The 23,996-nt window shown below is 45.7% G+C and overlaps 1 protein-coding gene and 1 pseudogene across 1 annotated transcript; both read left to right on the plus strand.

Moving 5' to 3' along the window:
• The first annotated feature begins 6,000 nt into the window (after positions 1–6,000).
• On the plus strand, positions 6,001–7,270 carry LOC123170044 (BTB/POZ and MATH domain-containing protein 1-like). Its single transcript, XM_044587888.1, has one exon. It carries the CDS (start codon positions 6,069–6,071, stop codon positions 7,056–7,058), a length of 990 nt encoding a protein of 329 aa, XP_044443823.1. The 5' UTR covers positions 6,001–6,068; the 3' UTR covers positions 7,059–7,270.
• A 5,554-nt stretch (positions 7,271–12,824) lies between these two features.
• Positions 12,825–15,386, plus strand: LOC123171329 (BTB/POZ and MATH domain-containing protein 1-like; annotated as a pseudogene).
• Positions 15,387–23,996: the final 8,610 nt, after the last annotated feature.

Consider the following 23,996-nt stretch of genomic DNA (forward strand, 5'->3'; position numbering starts at 1 on the left):
AACTCCAAAAGTCCATCTGCAACGAGTTTCTTCATGCGTTCGACACCAATGTGACCAAGGCGGCAGTGCAACAAGTATGTGGGACTATCATTATCAACCTTACATTTCTTGGCATTCAAACTATGAATATGTGTAACATCACGTTTGAGATTCATTAAGAATAAACCATTGACCAGCGGGGCATGACCATAAAACATATCTCTCATATAAATAGAACAGCCATTATTCTCAGATTTAAAGGAGTATCCATCTCGCATCAAACGAGATCCAGATACAATGTTCATGCTCAAAGCTGGCACTAAATAATAATTATTGGGGTTTAAAACTAATCCCGTAGGTAAATGTAGAGGTAGCGTGCCGACGGCGATCACATCGACCTTGGAACCATTCCCGACACGCATCGTCACCTCGTCCTTCGCCAGTCTCCGCTTATTCCGCAGCTCCTGCTTTGAGTTACAAATATGAGCAACCGCACCGGTATCAAATACCCAGGAGCCACTACGAGCGCTAGTTAGGTACACATCAATAACATGTATATCACATATACCTTTGGTGTTGCCGGCCTTCTTGTCCACTAAGTACTTGGGGCAGTTCCGCTTCCAGTGACCGTTTCCCTTGCAATAAAAGCACTCAGTCTCATGCTTGGGTCCATTCTTTGTCTTCTTCCCGGCAGCTTGCTTACCGGGGGCGGCAACCCCTTTGCCGTCCTTCTTGAAGTTCTTCTTACCCTTGCCTTTCTTGAAACTAGTGGTTTTATCGACCATCAACACTTGATGTTCCTTTTTGATCTCCGCCTCCGCTGATTTCAGCATTCAATATACCTCAGGAATGGTCTTTTCCGTCCTCTGCATATTGATGTTCATCACAAAGCTCTTGTAGCTAGGTGGGAGTGACTGAAGGATTCTGTCAACGACCGCGTCATCCGGGAGATTAACTCCCAGCTGAGATAAGCGGTTGTGCAACCCAGACATTTTGAGTATGTGTTCGCTGACGGAACTATTCTCCTCCATCTTACAACTGTAGAACTTGTCGGAGACTTCATATCTCTCGACCCGGGCATGAGCTTGGAAAACCATTTTCAGCTCTTGGAACATCTCATATGCTCCGTGCTATTCGAAACGCTTTTGGAGCCCCGATTCTAAGCTGTAAAGCATGCCGCACTGAACCAGGGAGTAGTCATCAACACGTGCTTGCCAGGCGTTCATAACGTCTTGGTTTGCTGGGACGGGTGCTTCACCTAGCGGTGCTTCCAGGACATATGCTTTCTTGGCAGCTATGAGGATGATCCTCCAGTTCCGGACCCATTCCGTATAGTTGCTACCATCGTCTTTCAGCTTGGTTTTCTCTAGGAACGCGTTGAAGTTGAGGTTGACATTAGCGTGGGCCATTTGATCTACAAGACATATTGTAAAGATTTTAGACTAAGTTCATGAGAATTAAGTTCATCTAATCAAATTATTAATGAACTCCCACTCAGACAGACATCCCTCTAGTCATCTAAGTGATACATGATCCGAGTCAACTAGGCCGTGTCCGATCATCACGTGAGACGGACTAGTCATCATCGGTGAACATCTTCATGTTGATCGTATCTTCTATACGACTCATGTTCGACCTTTCGGTCTTCCGTGTTCCGAGGCCATGTCTGTACATGCTAGGCTCGTCAAGTCAACCTAAGTGTATTGCGTGTGTAAATCTGGCTTACACCCGTTGTATGCGAACGTTAGGACCTATCACACCCGATCATCACGTGGTGCTTCGGAAAAACGGACTTTAGCAACGGTGCATAGTTAGGGGGAACACAATTCTTGAAATTTTAGCGAGGGATCATCTTATTTATGCTACCGTCGTTCTAAGCAAATAAGATGTAAAACATGATAAACATCACATGCAACCAAATAGTGACATGATATGGCCCAAATCATTTTGCTCCTTTTGATCTCCATTTTCGGGGCGCCATGATCATCATCGTCACCGGCATGACACCATGATCTCCATCATCGTGTCTTCATGAAGTTGTCTCGCCAACTGTTACTTTTACTACTATAGCTAACGGTTAGCAATAAAGTAAAGTAATTACATGACGTTCCAGTTGACACGCAGGTCATAAATAAATTAAGACAACTCCTATGGCTCCTGCCGGTTGTCATACTCATCGACATGCAAGTCGTGATTCCTATTACAAGAACATGATCAATCTCATACATCACATATATCATTCATCACATCCTTCTGGCCATATCACATCACATGACACTTGCTGCAAAAACAAGTAGACGTCCTCTAATTGTTGTTGCAAATTTTTTTACGTAGCTGCTATAGGTTTCTAGCAAGAACGTTTCTTACCTACGCCAAAACCACAACGTGATATGCCAATTTCTATTTACCCTTCATAAGGACCCTTTTCATCGAATCCGATCCGACTAAAGTGGGAGAGACAGACACCCGCTAGCCACCTTATGCAACTAGTGCATGTCAGTCGGTGGAACCTGTCTCACGTAAGCGTACGTGTAAGGTCGGTCCGGGCCGCTTCATCCCGCGATGCCGCCAAATCAAGATAAGACTAGTAACGGCAAGTAAATTGACAAAATCGACGCCCACAACAACTTGTGTTCTACTCGTGCATAGAAACTACGCATAGACCTAGCTCATGATGCCACTGTTGGGGATCATAGCAGAAATTAAAAAAAATTCTACGCATCACCAAGATCAATCTATGGAGTAACTAGCAATGAGAGAGAGGAGAGTGCATCTTCATACCGTTGAAGATCGCGAGTCGGAAGCGTTGCAAGAACGCGGTTGGAGGAGTCGTACACGTAGCGATTCAAATCGCGGCAGAATCCGATCCAAGCACCGAACAACGGTGCCTCCGCGTTCAACACACGTGCAGCCCGGTGACGTCTCCCGTGCCTTGATCCAGCAAGGAGGAGGGAGACGTTGAGGAACAAGGCTCCAACAGCAGCACGGCGGCGTGGTGGTGGTGGAGTGGCAGTTCTCCGGCAGGGCTTCGCCAAGCTTACGCGGAGGAGGAGAGGTGTTGGGGAGGGGAGGGGCTGCGCCTTGGATGTGGTGCTGCCGCCCTCCCCTTACCCCTCTATTTATAGGGAGAAGGGGGAAGGGGGCCGGCCCCTCTAGATGAGATCTAGAGGGGGGGCGGCGGCCAAGGGGGAGGGGGCTTGCCCCCCAAGCAAGGGGGGTGCCCCCTTTTAGGGTTCCCCCAACCCTAGGCGCATGGGCTAGGGGGGATGGCGCCCAGCCCACTTAGGGCTGGTTCCCTTTCACCTACAGCCCATAAGGCCCTCCGGGGCAGGTGGACCCTCCCGGTGGACCCCCGGAACCCCTTCGGTGGCCCCGGTACAATACCGGCATACCCCCGAACACTTCCGGTGACCGTATGATGACTTACCATATATAAATCTTCACCTCCGGACCATTCCGGAACTCATCGTGACGTCCGGGATCTCATCCGGGACTCCGAACAACATTCGGTAATCACATACAAATCTTCCTTATAACTCTAGCGTCATCGAACCTTAAGTGTGTAGACCCCACGGGTTCGGGAATCATGCAGACATGACCGAGACACCTCTCTAGCCAATAACCAACAGCGGGATCTGGATACCCATGTTGGCTCCCACACGTTCCACGATGATCTCATCGGATGAACCACGATGTCGAGGATTCAAGCAATCCCGTATACAATTCCCTTTGTCAATTGGTACGTTACTTGCCCGAGATTCAATCGTCGGTGTCCCAATACCTCGTTCAATCTCGTTACCGGCAAGTCACTTTACTCGTTCCGTAATGCATGATCCCGTGACTAACTACTTAGTCACATTGAGCTCATTATGATGATGCATTACCGAGTGGGCCCAGAGATACCTCTTCGTCATACGGAGTGACAAATCCCAGTCTCGATCCGTGCCAACCCAACAGAAACTTTCGGAGATACCTGTAGTGCACCTTTATAGCCACCCAGTTACGTTGTGACGTTTGGTACACCTAAAGCATTCCTACGGTATTCGGGAGTTGCACAATCTCATGGTCTAAGGAAATGATACTTGACATTAGAAAAGCTTTAGAAAACGAACTCCACGATCTAGTGCTATGCTTAGGATTGGGTCTTGTCCATCACATCATTCTCCTAATGATGTGATCCCGTTATCAATGACATCCAATGTCCATGGTCAGGAAACCGTAACCATCTATTGATCAACGAGCTAGTCAACTAGAGGCTCACTAGGGACATGTTATGGTCTATGTGTTCACACATGTATTACGATTTCCGGATAACACAATTATAGCATGAACAATAGACAATTATCCTGAACAAGGAAATATAATAATAACCATTTTATTATTGCCTCTAGGGCATATTTCCAACACACATATCCATCTTATTGGGTACGGAACCATAATCCATCTATTTCACACACACACATACGCTAGTGCATAAGAATATGGATTATGTGTATTATATTTGCCACCACAACTGAGGGAATTAATTTCATGTAAATCGGCCAGCCACAACTCCAAGAATACGCGGAGGAGGTGGCGCGGGTCGGCGTCGGCGCCGTCCGGTGCGGGCCACGGGCTCGCTTCCAAGTGCGTCTGCACGCCGGCCACCCATGCCGGGTCCTTCAAGTGCCGCTTCCACCACACCAACTCCCAGGGCCACGGCCACGGCCAGGGCCAGGGAAGCCGCCCTTCTTCGCCCCCTTCACCGGCCGCGGCCAGTGCGGTGCCGCGGCACCGGGCCTCGCCGTCCTCGTCCTCCGGCACCGTCGTGACCCAATGACGCAGCCCAAGCATCAGCCTCGAGAATCAACAATGCTCGACAACGGAGAGGGAAGGGAAGATCATATACATGTCATAAGAAAGGGAGTTTATTTACTGCTCCCTCGATGTATTGTTTCCTTTGTTTGGAGATTGATTACCATCGGTGAGTTAAGGTAAGGTTAATGTGATTGAGCGATTTTTCTGAAAATTAATTATTTGTTTTCTAATTAATGTTATTGAGTGATTTAAGGTAAGGTTAATTAATTTAGATTTGATCTTTAGAGATTGTTCATGATTGATTCTACATTACTAAATAACTTGCGCCAGTATGGAAAGTTCTGATCTGTTCAGATTTCTTTCGTTGTGTGAGAGGGTGACGCGAAACTAAACCGATGAAGTGAGGGGAGGGGACGAAAAAAAAACAGCGAAGGTGGGGGGAGGTACAAAAGAAACCATGGGAGGTGGGACGAAAAAAAACCTGAAAGCGAGACTACCAACTGCTCCATTAAGAGTTGAGATCCCACGGTTGGTGTGGGGTGGGAATTATATGTGGGAATAATTCTAATGAACAATGCAGAAAGAAGGGGACACGCAAATATTGAAACAAAATCTGTAACATGTGAAGGCAAAAAGAGTATAGAAAGGGAAAATAGATCTGCGTCGGTCTGTGAAGGAAAGATAAACGAATCAAACTTTGTTACGTATAGCAAAATCAGATGGGCTACACGTTGCTGGGTGCCCCACTTGCATGAGATGTGCCCGTGATTGGTATTGCATCTACAGATTAGTAAGCAGTTATGCTGGCCGATTTATTTGAAGGAAAAATGATGTCGCTGCATGTACTTAGGTAGGATTTCCGTGGAGTTTTTTTCCTTTCTTTGCGGGAGGTGGGCTAATAAATCTGTAACAATTTTCTTCTAGGCGTCAACTCCCATTTCTTCGAGGAATTACCAGAGTCCGACCCCCCATGGAAGCCCCCCATGGAACAGATCGATGGGAGTTGGGCCTCCTAATTCCCCTTTCCCTTCCCTTGTTATTTCCCAAGTCCATGAACCAATCAAGAGATTTTTAGTCCCAACCACGTTAAACTCCCATTCCCTAGCTCCAACTCCCCCAAACAAACAGGCTGTTAGGGTCAATGATAATCTCTTCTAGGACTCCTAGCTACCACGACAAATAAACAAGACTATTCCTAAAATTTACCGGACTGCATAAATTAAAGAGTATCGACAGATTTGGACTATATAGAGATCTAATCGTTTGATAGCATCCACCATCCACCTTCCGCCATGGCAATTGCCTGCACAAACCTCACCAATGTTGTGCGTTCGGTGCATCTGCTCAGGATCGATGGCTACAGCATCACCAAAGCCATGCGCAGCGATTGCTGGATAAAGTCCAGGTGGAACGTCGGCAGATACGAGTGGGGAGTCCACCTCAATCCTGCACTGCCGAACGACACCATCGACCATAGACCGTGGGTCACGCTGAGGCTCGTCTTCCTCAGCGAAGGCTGCACTACACCCAACGTGGAAGCGAGCATGCGCTGCCGTTTGGTGGATCCGAGGGGGACGGCCGATCCGTCTGAAGAAAAGAGTATCACGTGTAAGTTCAATAATCGTCCGAAGCGCCAGCTTGGGGTCTCAGGAGATTGCTCGGATCCAGCTTATCTCATGTCGGCACGGGAACTAGAGGCGTCGTGCTATCTCAAGGACGACTCCTTCACCGTGCAATGCACCGTCACGGTGCTCAAGGACTTGGCCGAAGTAACGATCCGGGACGACGAACCATTGCCCGTCGTGCCGTCCTCGGGCTTGCACCACCACCTCGGCGAGCTGCTGCGGAGCGGGACGGCGGCGGACGTTGAGTTTATCGTGTCGGGCGAGTCCTTGGTTGCTCACAAGAGCATACTGGCGGCGAGGTCCCCTGTGCTCATGGCCGAGTTCTTTGGGCACATGAGGGAGGCGAGCTCTCGGGTCGTCGTGATCGAGGACATGGAGGCGGCGGCGTTTAAGGTCATGCTGAACTTCATCTACACTGACACGGTGCCTGAACTTGACGGGCAGGACGAGGCGGCGACGTCGATGGCTCAGCATCTACTTGTGGCTGCTGACAGGTATGGACTGGACAGTCTCAAGCTGATTTGCATGAACAAGCTATTGAGTTGCATCACCGCCGACACAGCAGTGGCAATTTTGGTTTTGGCCGATCAACACAACTGTTCCCAACTCAAGGCCAAGTGTGCAGAATTCTTGTTCCACACACTACCGCAATGCTAGATTCTCCAGTCGCGATGAAGGTGTACAATGAAGCACCATTAAGTCTAGCTACCCATGGGGCTAAATCTAGAAGTAACTTATATAGTTTTGCTAAACCATATCTAGATGTGCTCTAATTATTGCACATCTAACTCATATGTCATTGATTTTACGCGGGAGCTTATACTATCCATCTTTTCGCTGTCGAAGTATGTCCATCTTCTATTCTTTTTTCGGACGATTTTCAACATATTTTATGAGCAATTGGTTGCCTGCGTTTTCCCATTCAGTTTGATGTATCTTGGAATTGTTTTTTTTTTTTGAGAATCAGTATCTTGGAATTGTGGAACCTTGTGATATTTAAACATGCCATTTATGTAGTCTGTATGAGTTTGATTGATTGTTATTGTGGCACATAGCTTCTGGCCATCATTTTGGTTATTTGTGCTCCCAGTTTGTTGAGGTCTAAATCATTGGATGGGAAAAAAGAGCATATGCGAATGAGAAAGCTAAGCTCATGGCGCTACCAGACTCAGTTAATTACCTGATCGAATCGGACATGTTTGTCCTGGGTTGTTTGCTAATCTTGGCATCCAATGCCTTGACTATTGGCAGAGCTTCAGTATCCCGCTTCTCTTCTCGTGCAACTAATCTAAAAACCGTATTATACTTTGGGACGGAGGGAGTACATTTACATTATCTTTTATCATCATAACAAACATTTTTACTACGCGTGCGGGGGGAGGGGGGTTGCCAAAATTCTATGAATATCTGTTTTTTTTTTCTTTTTTTGCCTATCATGGCCAATATATTTCTTGCGAGAACGACGTTTTTTATGTGTCGGGTTATGCACATAAAATATTTGGAATGTGATGGCTAGGGTCGATCACTTGAATCAATTTTTTTTTGCGGGTGGATCCTTGGATCGTTACAACCATTTGATATACACATGAAAGATACAGAAACAGACCCAGTTTATATCACACACATGCCCTAGAATTCCTAAGTACAACTAACCTCCAAGTATATCTTTTTTTTTGGGGACTCCAAGCCTACTTTTTTTTGGAAAAGAAGGTTGAAAACCCCGACCTTTGCATCAATGTGATGCACAATAAGGGGCCCAGAGAGCAAATAGGACCCAGGAGGACGAATATGGAATTCTTCCTGGTCACTGAGATTTGTGGATAATTTAGATATTCGGATCCTGCTCTTCTAAATGGAACATCCATTCAATGACTTTGGCACTGGGCGTTCCAAAAATGGGTACTATAGATCGGATGAAATTAGAGATAAATTTGTTTATCTTTTCCTTAGAGCAACTCTAGCAGACCCTGCAAAACGTCCCGGCCTGCAAAATAACCGCCAAATTGCGGGTCGGGGCCAAAAAATCTGCACGACCAGACCCCGCATCCGGCACCGGCCCGCAAATTTTTTTACGAGGCGCGGCAAATCTTCTCCCCCAACCTCTATCTTCACGGGCTGGGAGGCCGACCCGAGCTCAACCCCCATCCGGCGCGAGATTTGGCGGGAGGGACATTTCCGCGCGCCCTTTCCCGCTCCCCGCACCCTCCGCCACCATTGCCCCCCCCCCTCCGAAAGCTCCGGCTGCTCCTCCCCGACCGTCCCTCGCCATCATGGACGACCCCATGCTGTTCCCCGTCACCGTCGAGGTCGCGCACGCCCCTTCCCCTCGGGCGGATCTCGTTGCCGACCATGTTGGCCCCGCCGGCGTCGCCCAAGCACACGCCGCGCCTGCCCGCAAGCGGCAGGGCAACGTGGTTGTGCAGGGCGGGAATCCGGCTACCCCCGCCGCGATGGCCCGCGCTCCGGGCACCAATGCCGCTGTGCGATCCCGGCCGGCGACGGAGAAGGCCGGCAAGGCCGCGCGCGCAAAGCGGAGGAAGGTTCCGACTTCAAGGAAGCCATCTTCTTCAACCTCTCACTCCATCCCCCCGCAAGGAGGTGCTCCGGCGATGCCGTTCAACGGTGTCGCTCCCCCCGCGAGCGAGGTGTTCGACGAAATGGCCGGAAGGTATATCTCTTCGGACTTCGGCGATTCTCTTTCATTTTCGCCATTGTTTTCGATAGCTCGTGACTTGTTATCGTTCACTATAGCGGTGGTTCGAACAATGCAACAATCGAGTTCGTGAACTTGTTGGACACGAACGCGGTTGACATTGATCAATCCCCTTTCAAACCTTTCGACTACAATGAAACGGAGGGCGGCGTGGACGATCATGGTTGTGCGGATGACTCGGCGGAGATCGAAGCGGAAGCGTTTGAGAATTCACAAGCAAAAACTGGGAAAAGCCAAAGATCGAAGAACTACACTATCTTGGAAGATCAAGCTTTGATCAAAGCATGGAGTGCGGTGTCTCTTGATGCATGCACGGCTACTAATCAAACCTCCAAGAGATATTGGCAAAGGATTGAAGATCAATACTTCCGCATTATGAAAAACAACCCCAATAAGACTCCATGCACATTTCGGTCTCTTCAAGGTCGTTGGGAGAACATCAAGCCTATGTGCAGCCGTTGGGCAGCTTGCTTGGAGCAAGTACGCAATGCACCTCCAAGTGGCACCGTGGAGTCCGACTATGTGAGTTTGCTTTGCCTTTGTTCAAGTTGTGCATCATCATAATGTATCATGAAAAATGATTGCATCACTTTGTTCACATTGTGTAGGACAAGATTGCTCAACATATATACAAGGACATGGAAGCTTCGGAAGGCAGATTCTTCAAATTAGAGCATTGTTGGGAGTTGCTCCAAAAGTGCGACAAGTGGAAGTTGATCGACAAAGAGTCCCCACCAAAGAGAGGCTCACTTACAAACATGGATGAGATGAGGATGATGATGGCCCAAGAAATTTGAACAAGCCCGATGGCGACAAGAAGAATAAAGACAAGATAAAGAGAGAGCAAGAAGCATCGAGCTTGAGGGAGAAGATTGATGCCATGGTGCAATCAAACGAGTTGATGTTGTTGAAGTCGTTGGAGATTAAGAAAGAGTTGGCCGAAAAGAAGGCAAAAGAGAAGCAAGAAAAATGGCAAATGCTCAACGAAGAGGGGCTGCGCAGAGCTGCCATTGAGGAGAGAAAAGCAAGCGCCTCTGAAAACAAATCGCTGTCATTGTTGCTCGCCGAAGAGAACAAGATTATGTCAATGAACCGCAATGACATGGACGACGTCACCAAAGCATGGCATGATATGGCAAGGAAGAGATCTTGAAGAGCAGAACGGTCGCCTCGGCCGGTCCGTCTGCCAGTTCCGGTGATGTTTTCTCTGCTCCATATGGTGGCAATGTGGATAATTTCGGTGCGGGAGTTGGAACAAGCGACGGAGGTGGCTACAGTGGCTACGGTGGCGCCGATGAACTTCAAGATGGACTCCGTGGCGCGGAGTGAAGATCGACCCCCAAGATGATGTCGGACATGGGCGCATACCTTTGCATGCCCTCTTTTGCGTAATGAACTTCGCTTTTATTTGCGCGCAAACTGTTTATGTCATTTGAATTTGAACTTGTTTGTGAAACCCTATGACAAATTTCAGATTTGCAGTTTTTCTGTTTGCGGGTCGTTGCGCTGTTGCCCGAGCAAAACGCGCATAGCCGACCCGTAAAAAAGCATATTCCGCGAATATACTTTTTTACAGGTCCATTTGGGGGTCTGCATCTGTGCTAGCCCTCGCCGGCCCGCAAAAGCGGTTTTACGCGAACTGCAAACGCGTTTTGCGGGGTCTGCTAGAGTTGCTCTTACAACCCCCCGCCCAAATATCATTTTTGTTGATGTAAGGCAACGAAGGCCAAAGTCGTCAACCAATTGAGAACAGAACATTGCAACTATGATAGAATAGAACCATTACAAAGATCCATAGTTTTAAATAGCGCGCTAAGCATCTTAGCGGCGGACCTTTTCCAAATGCTATAGTGTGCTATAGCGGAGCTATAGCGCGCTATTTAAAATGTTTGCTCATTTGTTTGGACCAAAGTCTCTTAGCGTAAGACCTTTTGTAAACGCTATAGTGAAGCTATAGCGGGCTATTTAAAACAGTGCAAAGACCTTTTGTAAACGCTATAGCGGAGCTATAGCGGGTTATTTAAAACAGTGCAAAGATCTGTATTTAACTTCCATGACTAAGTTTGACTTTTCCGGCAACAACTCCTTCTGGAAGAGATAAACGTCCTCACACTAATCCAAGCCTATCTCTAAACAGTTGGAAACGTAAGAAAAGGTCAAGGGCATGTAGAATGTAAAGAATTCTGCCTATTTGCAGCATAGATGGATCGTTATTTGCAGAACAGGTTTCTGAATTTGGTTAGATGAAGGCATCACTCACGGGCTTTCCATTGAGAAGCTCAACAGTTAAAAACGACCTGGCCAAGCATTCATTTTGAAGTGTCCGATGATCTGATGGGTGTATGTGTGTAATTTTCTTCCAGACAGATGTAAGACATATGCAAACTTTCTTATTATAGGAAAAATAAAAATAATTATTTGAGAATTTATGTTGTGGAAAAACATATTTGACAAATGTTTGTTCGGTGTTTTCAAAATTTCATGCATTGAAAGAATGCATGTGTTTAAGAAATGATTATAATTTTTCAAAGTTCACAAATTTTAATATATGTAAATAATATATTTTTTAAATTATAAATATTTATTATGTATTAAAAAGTGAAGAAAACAAATTTAGAAGCTCGAAGATAAGATTGGAAATCCGGTACTGCGGCATTAGTTGCATGCGTGATGAGCCTGGCAAGTACAGGGAAGAAACACACAACGCATCATGCATATCCTTCCTTTTTTTTGAGACAAATCATGCATATCCTTCTATGTCAGCACGGGAAAAGGGCCCACGGCCTGGTCACCACACGGACCGTGCCCAGTAAGCGTCCTCACAGCCCATAGGGGGCGCCGCCTCTTGCCATTTCTACTCCAGCGGTTGCCGCCGCCGACGAGGCTCGCCTTGTCTCTCCTCCCTACCACACAGGCCGCCGCCGATGGAGACGGTGGCGGGCAGACCTGGTTCTCGCTCGAAGAAAAGGAAACTGGCGCCACTCGAGGCGTCGGCGAAAGGGAGAGCCGCCGGCAACCAAGGGCCGCAGCCCGGATCGGGAGATGACGATGGGGGCGCCGCCGAGGACCGCATCAGCCAGATCCCCGACGCCATCCTCGGAGAGATCGTCTCCCTCCTCCCCACCAAGGAGGGCGCCCGCACCCAGATCCTCGCGTCCCGGTGGCGCCACCTCTGGCGGTCGGCCCCTCTCAACCTCGACTGTGGCGGCCTCGACGGCAGCCGCGTCGATCGCGTCATTCCTCGCATCCTCGCTGCCCACACGGGTCCCGGGCGCCGCCTCTGCTTACCCTAGCGCCACGCAGGGTCGGTTCTGCGCCCCGGTTGCCCGGCCGCCAAGCTGGAAGCCTTGCTCCGGTCCCCTGCCCTCGACAACCTCCAGGAGCTCGAGTTCTGCTACGTCTCAAACAGACAAATACCGGGAGCACCCTTGTGCTTGCCGGCATCCGCCTTCCGATTCGCTGCCACTCTTCGCCTAGCCAGTATCGAGTTATGCCACATCCTCGATGATACTGTCCAATCGCTTCATTTCCCCGAGCTTAAGCACCTTGCACTCACCGAGGTCGTCATCTCCGAGGGCGCACTGCACGGCCTGATTGCTGGGTGCCCTGCCCTGGAGTGCTTGCTGCTTTGGAACATCTCCGGATTCCGTTGCGCCCGGATTAACTCCCTTACGATCAGAAGCATTGGCGTGCTCGGTCCTGACGACTCTATGGGTACGCCCTTGTTTGAGGAACTTGTAATTGAGAATGCCCCGCTTCTTGAAAGGCTGCTACGGATCGAACTGCTGGATGGTTTGCGAGTATCGGTAATCAACGCGCCTAAGCTGGAGACCTTATGCATGATTGATGAAACTGATGTCTCCAGTTTCGACAGGACTATCAAGGTACTTCTAAATTGCATTCTTTTGTTTAGAGAAATGTCATGTCGTCGCTGGCCTAATGTTGTGTTTCATGCTTCATAAATGATGTGCGTTTTGATAGCCTCACGACGATGTTGGGCACTGTCAAGATTTTGGCTTTTAGTATGCGTATTTTCAGTCTGGATATGGTTGTTGACTCGATGAGATTCTTTCCCAGCTTGGAGAAGTTGTACATGCAGAATCAGGTGATCATATCATACTTCATTGATAAATGATAATTCATTCTGTTGATCAGCTGCTTTGTTCTAACTTTTGAAGTTGTCAATTGTTTTTCTGTCTATGCTCTTTTCCAGTCAAGTAAAAAAGTGCCAAAGAATGGCTGGCGTCGTAAACATCGAAATCCTAATATCAGATGTCTTGATATTCATCTGAAGACAATAGTATTGGAATCTTATCAGGGCACTGCGTCTGAAGTTAACTTCGCCACATTCTTTATACAGAACGCAAAAGTGGTAGAGTCAATGACGTTTCAGGTTAAAACCATTGACGATGAGTTCATTGCAAAACAGCAGAGATTACTTCAGGTGGAGAAGAAGGCTTCAAGAGATGCTCAGTTTCACTTTACGGCTGATAGATGTCTTCGGAATATTTCAGATATTATCCATGTCCGTGATTTGGATCTAACTGATCCCTTTGTACATCAAAGCTGAAACTGGGCTCAATGCCTTCAAGAGTTGTCCATGTCTGTTTATTTTTTGTTTTGTTTCTCGGGTTTGCTTTAGGTTTTATTATCATGGAACATGTGTGTCGTCAATTTTATGATATATATATATATATATATATATATATATATATGTGGGGCAAAATGTAGAGTTTCAGAAGCTCAAATGGCACAGCTGTGCGTCATCTCGTTGAAGATTTTAACTGATTGATACTATTTTCCAGTAGTTTCTGTGACTGGACTGATTAATATTGTTACTGTGGTCCATATATTCGTGCAATCATTTGTGTTATTTTTGGATGTCAGTGAAATTGGCGAGCTTTGAATGGGAGGTGTGTTTTGAAAGGGAATGGGAGGTGTATACACTAGTATACCTGACTAGAGAATATTTAATAGCAGATGGATTTCAGGTTGTAATTGTTGTGTCCGGAATTTTGCTTGCTAATCTTGGCATCAACTGCCTTGTTATGTCCGGGAGTATATCCATTGGCGTGTTTTCATTTTGCCCTATAATTTGTGCGAGCTTTATGCTGCTTTTTTACAGTGATGATGATTTCAAGTTCCAGCCTTACTTATACTTGCAAGTTGCATTTCATCTCTATTCTGCATGCCGCAGTTTTTGGACTTTTTGTCAGGCTAGTAACTTCGGTCATTGAGTTTCTTCGGATTGTAATTAATGTACATGTTTTTCACTTGTCCAGCGGCAAGATTTGAATGTCTTTTGATGTGCTCAGTGGACGCCAAATATTTGAAAGTGTGGCAAGATTTGAATGCCGTTTAGTGCACGCCACATATTTTAAAGTGTGGATGGTTCAGTTGAAACAAGCTGGCCATGTGGCTAGAAGTAGTGATCCAGAGCATGTAGGAAGCAAGGCGGAGTGCTCCGGATCAGTAACGATCTCGCGGCCCTCATCCACGCCCTGAGCGGAGCTGGTGCGTTTCCTCCGCCGCCACCAACACCAGTTCGCGGGACCTGTCTCCCCTCCCCTTCAACTCCAAGCATCTCCGAGACCCCCTTCGGTCTTTCTTCAGAACTTACTATAGATGATTGCAGCACAAGGCCCAAGTAATTGATCCCGATATGTAGTTAGTGACGTACTAACAGAATGTAGAAATGAAACTTAGAGCATGCTGATATGAATAATTAGGAGAGCATAATCAACTTCGCCGTGCAATGCACCGTCACGGTGCTCAAGGACTTGGCCGAAGTAACGATCCGTGACGACGAACCATTGCCCGTCGTGCCATCCTCGAGCTTGCACCAGCACCTCGGCGAGCTGCTCCGGAGCGGCACGGCGGCGGACATTGAGTTTATCGTGTCGGGCGAGTCGTTGGTCCCCTGTGTTCATGGCCGAGTTCTTTGGGCACATGAGGGAGGCGATCTCTCGGGTCGTCGTGATCGAGGACATGGAGGCGGCAGCGTTTAAGGTCATCATGAACTTCATCTACACCGACACGGTGCCGGACTTGATGGGCAGGGCGAGGCGGCGACGTGGATGGCTCGGCATCAACTTGTGGCTGCTGATAGGTATGGACTGGACAGGCTCAAGCTGATTTGTGTGAATAAGCTGTTCAGTTGCATCACCGCCGACACAGCAGTGGCAATTTTGGTTTTGGCCGATCAACACAACTGTTTGCAGCTAAAGGCCAAGTGTGCGGAATTCTTGTTCAACACACTCCCGCGATGCTAGATTCTCTCATGGCGATGAAGGTATATACTGAAGCACCATTAAGTCTAGCTACCCCATGGGGCTAAATCTAGAAGTAACTTATACTATTCATATTTTCGCTGTCGAATTCTGTCCATCTTCCTAATGTTATTATTTTTGAGTAAAACAACCCAGGACAAATTGGTATGATAGGGGTCCATCATCGGAATTTGCAGATTAGAAAGGCAGCAATAAGTAAAACAAATTGTACATCAATGTTGCCCAAACTACTGGCAGAGCTTCACTATCCAGCTTCTCTTGTGCAAATATGTATCTACTACCTTTTGTAACAAAATGTAACACGTTTTTGTGGGCTAAACTAAGCTACAAAAATGTCTAATATTTTGGGACGGTATCTACTGCAGCGCGCGGGGGGGCACCAAAATTCCATGGATATCTCTTTTTTCTTTTTGGCCTAACAAGGCCAACATATTTCTTCCGAGATGGTTTTGATGTGTCAGGTTATATACATCAAATATTTGGAATGTGATGGCTAGGGTCACTAGTGGATTTCCTATACGCCGGGTTCCAGGCTCTTGGGCGAGAGCCAAATCATGGGCACTCGGCAAAGAAACAGACGCCGAGAGGGACTCTTGGCAACAGGCGCATCTCGGCAAACACAGGATATTGCCGAGAGCAGGCCTCGACAAAACTGCAATACTTGGCAAAGGCACTATTTGCCAGAGCCAAGCAGCGTCCGCACGGCAAAGTTTTGCCACGTGGCACATCCGGCAGTGGATAACGGCACGGTCACGGTTTGACTTCTTTACCGAGAGCGGCACTCGGCAAAGACTTTGTCCCAGCTCGCATACCGACAAACAGAAAGACATGTTTAAATAGTCTGATAGTCCAATTGCATTAAGCTTCGGGGTTCATTATTAAGATTTAAGAATATGAACTGTCACTATGAATCCTTGCCACACAATGTTCATAGTGTCATTCCATATTCTAAAGAATGGATGACGACGCATTTTATTAATTTTATGATCCAACCGTACCTTTACCGAGTGCAGCTGTCGGAACAGCAACAGTTGTCGTGTGTAGCTCTCAGGAGAAGATAAGGTTGCCATCAAACTTTAGTCCCACCTCGCCAAGAGACAAGCAAGATGACTTGTTTAAATAGTAGCATAGTCCAGATGCAGCAAGCTTCGATCTTCATTCCACTGTTGTTAAGAAGATGGACCATTACTTTGAATCTTCACCTCTTTCGGGCAGAGAAGATTCAAAGTGATAGGCCATCTTCCTAATGATTGATGCCGGCGCTTTTATTAATTCACATATTATTATTTTTGAGTCGTTTATTGCTATGATAGGGGTCCATCATCGGAATTTGCAGATTAGAAAGGCATCGCATGTTGAAATTGCATATCAGCTAGGCTTTGTGCACGAAGTGAGGGTCCTGTTGCTCCATTGGCCTCGAAACTTCTCATGCTTTCAAAGGAGGCCATCTCCCGACAGATGCCAGGCCCCCGCATTTCTTGGAACCACATGCAATATTTGAGACATTTATTGCTATGTTAGGGTTTCATCGTCGGAAATTGCAGATCAGCAAGGTGGCACATGATTCTATCCTAGAAGCGGCATGGAAAATCGTTTGTGATGTCCTTGCGGCATGCGTAGGCCTTGTGCAGACAAGGGAGGGGCATGCCTTCCCACCGGGGGTGAAAGTACCTCGGTGGCATGCCTGATGCAAGTGCTTAAATCTTCGGAAAATCATACGATGCCGGAATTCCTCGAGAGCTGGCATGTTCAAAAAAATATAGCACGCGGTTCAAAAAAATTCCTACGCACACGCAAGATCATGGTGATGCATAGCAACGAGAGGGGAGAGTGTTGTCCACGTACCCTCGTAGACCGAAAGATGAAGCGTTAGCACAACGCGGTTGATGTAGTCGTACGTCTTCACGATCCGACCGATCATGTACCGAAACCACGGCACCTCCGAGTTCAGCACACGTTCAGCTCGATGACGTCCCTCGAACTCCGATCCAGCCGAGCTTTGAGGGAGAGTTCCGTCAGCACGACGGCGTGGTGACGATGATGATGTTCTACTGATGCAGGGCTTCGCCTAAGCATTGCTACGATATTATCGAGGTGGATTATGGTGGAGGGGGGCACCGCACACGGCTAAAATATCAATGATCAATTGTTGTGTCTATGGGGTGCCCCCTGCCCCCGTATATAAAGGAGCAAGGGGGGAGAGGCGGCCGACCAGGAGGAGGCACGCCAGGAGGAGTCCTACTCCCACCGGGAGTAGGACTCCCTCCCTTCCTTGTTGGATTAGGAGAAGGGGGGAAGGAGGAGGGAGAGAGGAAGGAAAGGGGGGCGCCCCCCCTCCTTGTCCAATTCGGACTAGAGGGGGAGGGAGCGTGCGGCTTGCCCTGGCCGTCCCTCCTCTTCTCCACTAAGGCCCATGTAGGCCCATTAAACCCCCGGGGGGGTTCCGGTAACCCCCGGTACTCCGGTATATATCCGATAACCCCCGGAACCATTCCGGTGTCCGAATATAGTCGTCCAATATATCAATCTTCATGTCTCGACCATTTCGAGACTCCTCCTCATGTCCGTGATCACATCCTCTGAACTACCTTCGGTACATCAAAACATATAAACTCATAATATAACTGCCATCGAAACTTTAAGCGTGCGGACCCTACGGGTTCGAGAACTATGTAGACATGACCGAGACACATCTCAGGTCAATAACCAATAGCGGAACCTGGATGCTCATACTGGCTCCCACATATTCTACTTAGATCTTTATCGGTCAAACCGCATAACAACACAAGTTGTTCCCTTTGTCATCAGTATGTTACTTGCCCGAGATTCGATCGTCGGTATCTCAATACCTAGTTCAATCTCGTTACCGGCAAGTCTCTTTACTTGTTCTGTAATACATCATCCCGCAACTAACTCATTAGTTGCAATGCTTGCAAGGCTTATTGTGATGTGCATTACCGAGTGGGCCCAGAGATACCTCTCCGACAATTGGAGTGACAAATCCTAATCTCGAAATACGCCAACCCAACAAGTACCTTCGGAGACACCTGTAGAGCACCTTTATAATCACCCAGTTACGTTGTGACGTTTGGTAGACAGAAAGTGTTCCTCCGGTAAACGGGAGTTGCATAATCTCATAGTCATAGGAACATGTATAAGTCATGAAGAAAGCAATAGCAACATACTAAACGATCAAGTGCGAAGCTAACGGAATGGGTGAAGTCAATCACATCATTCTCCTAATGATGTGATCCCGTTAATCAAAGGACAACTCATGTCTATGGCTAGGAAACATAACCATCTTTGATCAACGAGCTAGTCAAGTAGAGGCATACTAGTGACGCTCTGTTTGTCTATGTATTCACACAAGTATTATGTTTCCGGTTAATACAATTCTAGCATGAATAATAAACATTTATCATGAAATAAGGAAATAAATAATAACTTTATTATTGGCTCTAGGGCATATTTCCTTCAGTCTCCCACTTGCACTAGTGTCAATAATCTGGTTCACATCGCCATGTGATTTAACATCAATAGTTCACATCTTTATGTGGTTAACACCCATAGTTCACATCGACATGTGACAATAACCCAAAGGGTTTACTAGAGTCAATAATCTAGTTCACATCGCTATGTGATTAACACCCAAAGAGTACTAAGGTGTGATCATGTTTTTCTTGTGAGATAATTTTAGTCAACGGGTTTGTCACATTCAGATCCGTAAGTATTTTGCAAATTTCTATGTCTATAATGCTCTGCACGGAGCTACTCTAGCTAATAGCTCCCACTTTCAATATGTATCTATATCGAGACTTAGAGTCATCTAGATGGTGTCAAAGCTTGCATCGACGTAACTCTTTACGACGAACTCTTTATCACCTCCATAACTGAGAAATATTTCCTTATTCCACTAAGGATAATTTTGACCGTTGTTCAGTGATCTACTCCTAGATCACTATTGTACCCTCTTGCCAAACTCTTGGTGAGGTAAACAATAGATCTGGTACATAGCGTGGCATACTTCATAGAACCTATGGCTGAGGCATAGGGAATGACTTTCATTCTCTTTCTATTTTCTGCCGTGGTCGGGTTTTGAGTCTTACTCAACTTCACACCTAGCAACACAGGCAAGAACTCCTTCTTTGACTGTTCCATTTTGAACTACTTCAAAATCTTGTCAAGGTATGTACTCATTGAAAAAACTTATCAAGCGTCTTGATCTATCTCTATAGATCTTGATGCTCAATATGTAAGCAGCTTCACCGAGGTCTTTCTTTGAAAAAACTCCTTTCAAACACTCCTTTATGCTTTCCAGAAAAATTCTACATTATTTCCGATCAACAATATGTCATTCACATATATTTATCAGAAATGCTGTAGTGCTCCCACTCACTTTCTTGTAAATACAGGCTTCACCGCAAGTCTGTATAAAACTATATGCTTTGATCAACTTATCAAAGCGTATATTCCAACTCTGAGATGCTTGCACCAGTCCATAGATGGTTCGCTGGAGCTTGCACATTTTGTTAGCACCTTTAGGATTGACAAAACCTTCTGGTTGCGTCATATACAACTCTTCTTTAATAAATCCATTAAGGAATGCAATTTTGTTATCCATTTGCCAGATTTCATAAAATGCGGCAATTGCTAACATGATTCAGACAGACTTTTAAGCATCGATACAAGTGAGAAAATCTCATCGTAGTCAACACCTTGAACTTGTCGAAAACATTTTTTGCGACAATTCGAGCTTTGTAGATAGTAACACTACTATCAGCGTCTGACTTCCTCTTGAAAATCCATTTATTTTCTATGGCTTGCCGATCATCGGGCAAGTCAACCAAAGTCCACACTTTGTTCTCATACATGGATCCCATCTCAGATTTCATGGCCTCAAGCCATTTCGCGGAATCTGGGCTCATCATCGCTTCCTCATAGTTCGTAGGTTCGTCATGGTCAAGTAACATGACCTCCAGAACAGGATTACCGTACCACTCTGGTGCGGATCTTACTCTGGTTGACCTATGAGGTTCGGTAGTAACTTGATCTGAAGTTACATGATCATCATCATTAGCTTCCTCACTAATTGGTGTAGGCATCACTGGAACTGATATCAGTGATGGGCTACTTTCCAATTTGAGAGAAGGTGCAATTACCTCATCAAGTTCTACTTTCCTCCCACTCACTTCTTTCGAGAGAAACTCCTTCTCTAGAAAGGATCCATTCTCAGCAACGAATATCTTGCCTTCGGATCTGTGATAGAAGGTGTACCCAACGGTTTATTTTGGGTATCCTATGAAGATTTACTTCTCCGATTTGGGTTCGAGCTTATCATGTTGAAACTTTTGCACATAAGCATCGCAGTCCCAGACTTTAAGAAACGACAGCTTAGGTTTCTCGCCAAACCACAGTTCATACGGTGTCATCTCCACGGATTTTGATGGTGCCCTATTTAACGTGAATGTAGTTGTCTCTAATGCATAACCCCAAAACGATAGTGGTAGATCGGTAAAAGACATCATAGATCGCACCATATCTAATAAAGTACGGTCACGACGTTCGGACACACCATTACACTGTGGTGTTCTAGGTGGCGTGAGTAGTAAAACTATTTCACAATGTTTTAACTGAAGGCCAAACTCATTAACTCAAATATTTTACCTCTGCGATCATATCATAGAAACTTTTATTTTCTTGTTACGATGATTCTCCACTTCACTCTGAAATTCTTTGAACTTTTCAAGTGTTTCAGACTTGTGTTTCATCAAGTAGATATACCCATATCTGCTCAAATCATCTGTGAAGGTCAGAAAATAATGATACCCGCCGCGAGCCACAACACTCATCGAATCGCATACATCAGTATGTATTATTTTCAATAAGTTAGTTTCTCGCTCCATTGTTCCGGAGAACGGAGTTTTAGTCATCTTGCCCATGAGGCATGGTTCGCAAGCATCAAGTGATTCATAATCGCGTGATTCCAAAAGCCCATCGGCATGGAGTTTTTTTTTATGCGCTTTACACCAATATGACCTAAACGGCAGTGCCACAAATAAGTTGCACTATCATTATTAACTTTGCATCTTTTAGCTTCAATATTATGAATATGTGTATCACTACAATCGAGATCCAAGAAACCATTTTCATTGGGTGTATGACCATAGAAGGTTTTATTCATGTAAACAGAACAACAATTATTCTCTATCTTACATGAATAACCGTATTGCAAGAAACATGATCCAATCATATTCATGCTCAATGCAAACACTAAATAACATTTATTTTTAGGTTCAACACTAATCCCGAAAGTATAGGGAGTGTGCGATGATGATCATATCAATCTTGGAACCACTTCCAATACACGTCGTCACCTCACCCTTAACTAGTCTCTGTTTATTCTGCAACTCCTGTTTCGAGTTACTACTCTTAGCAACTGAACCAGTATCAAATACTGAGGGGTTGCTATAAACACTAGTAAAGTACACATCAATAACATGTGTATCAAATATACTTATGTTCACTTTGCCATCCTTCTTATCCGCCAATTACTTGGGGTAGTTCTGCTTCCAATGACCAGTCCCTTTGCAGTAGATGCACTTAGTCTCAGGCTTAAGTCCAGACTTGGGCTTCTTCACTCGAGCAGAAACTTGCTTGCCATTCTTATTTAAGTTCCCCTTCTTCCCTTTGCCCCTTTTCTTGAAACTAGTGGTCTTGTTAATCATCAACACCTGATGCTCTTTCTTGATTTCTACCTTCATCGATTTCATCATCATGAAAAGCTCGGGAATCTTTTTCGTCATCCCTTGCATACTATAGTTCATCACAAAGTTCTACTAACTTGGTGATGGTGACTAGAGAATTCTGTCAATCACTATTTTATCTGGAAGATTAATTCCCACTTGATTCAAGCGATTGTAGTACCCAGACAATCTGAGCACATGCTCACTGGTTGAGCTATTCTCCTCCATCTTGTAGGTAAAGTACTGTCAGAGGTCTCATACCTCTTGACACAGGCATGAGTACGAAATACCAATTTCAACTCTTGGAACATCTTATATGCTCTGTGGTGTTCAAAACATTTTTGAAGTCCCGGTTCTAAGCCGTAAAGCATGGTGCACTAAACTATCAAGTAGTCATCATACCGAGCTTTGCCAAACGTTCATAACGTCTGCATATGCTCCTGCAATAGGTCTGTCACCTAGCGGTGCATCAAGGACATAATTCTTCTGTGCAGCAATGAGGATAATCCTCAGAACATGGATCCAATCCGCATTATTGCTACTAACATCTTTCAACTTAGTTTTCTCTAGGAATATAAACGCGAGCTATTGATCTACAACATAGATATGCAAATACTACCAGGATTAAGTTCATGATAAATTAAAGTTCAGTTTATCAAATTATTAAAGAAATCCCACTTAGATAGACATCCCTCTAGTCATCTAAATGATCACGTGATCCAAATCAACTAAACCATGTCGGATCATCACGTGAGATGAGTAGTTTTCAATGGTGAACATCACTATGTTGATCATACCTACTATATGATTCACGCTCGACCTTTCGGTCTCCAGTGTTCCGAGGCCATATCTGCATTTGCTAGGCTCGTCAAGTTTAACCTGAGTATTCCGCATGTGCAAAACTGTCTTGCACCCGTTGTATTTGAATGTAGAGCTTATCACACCCGATCATCACGTGGTGTCTCAGCACGAAGAACTTTCGCAACGGTGCATACTCAGGGAGAACACTTATACCTTGAGATTTAGTGAGAGATCATCTTATAATGCTACCGTCAAACAAAGCAGAATAAGATGTATAAAAGATAAACATCACATGCAATCAAAATATTGAACGAAATATGCCCTAGAGGCAATAATGAAGTTATTATTTATTTCCTTATTTCATGATAAATGTTTATTATTCATGCTAGAATTGTATTAACCGGAAACCTGATACATGTGTGAATACATAGACAAACATAGTGTCACTAGTATGCCTCTACTTGACTAGCTCGTTAATCAAAGATGGTTGAGTTTCCTAGCCATAGACATGAGTTGTCATTTGATTAACGGGATCACATCATTAGGAGAATGATATGATTGACTTGAGCCATTCCGTTAGCTTAGCACTTGATCGTTTAGTATGTTGCTATTGCTTTCTTCATGACTTATACATGTTCCTGTGACTATGAGATTATGCAACTCCCGTTTACCGGAGGAACACTTTGTGTGCTACCAAACGTCACAATGTAACTGGGTGATTATAAAGGTGCTCTACAGGTGTCTCCGAAGGTACTTGTTGGGTTGGCGTATTTCGAGATTAGGATTTGTCACTCCGATTGTCGGAGAGGTATCTCTGGGCCCTCTCGGTAATGCACATCACTTAAGCCTTGCAAGCATTGCAACTAATGAGTTAGTTGTGGGATGATGTATTACGGAACGAGTAAAGAGACTTGCCGGCAACGAGATTGAACTAGGTATTGAGATACCGACGATCGAATCTCGGGCAAGTAACATACCTATGACAAAGGGAACAACGTATGTTGTTATGTGGTCTGACCGATAAAGATCTTCGTAGAATATGTGGGAG

The sequence above is a fragment of the Triticum aestivum genome, chromosome 7D (assembly GCF_018294505.1).
Source record: "Triticum aestivum cultivar Chinese Spring chromosome 7D, IWGSC CS RefSeq v2.1, whole genome shotgun sequence".
Taxonomy (NCBI): domain Eukaryota; kingdom Viridiplantae; phylum Streptophyta; class Magnoliopsida; order Poales; family Poaceae; genus Triticum; species Triticum aestivum.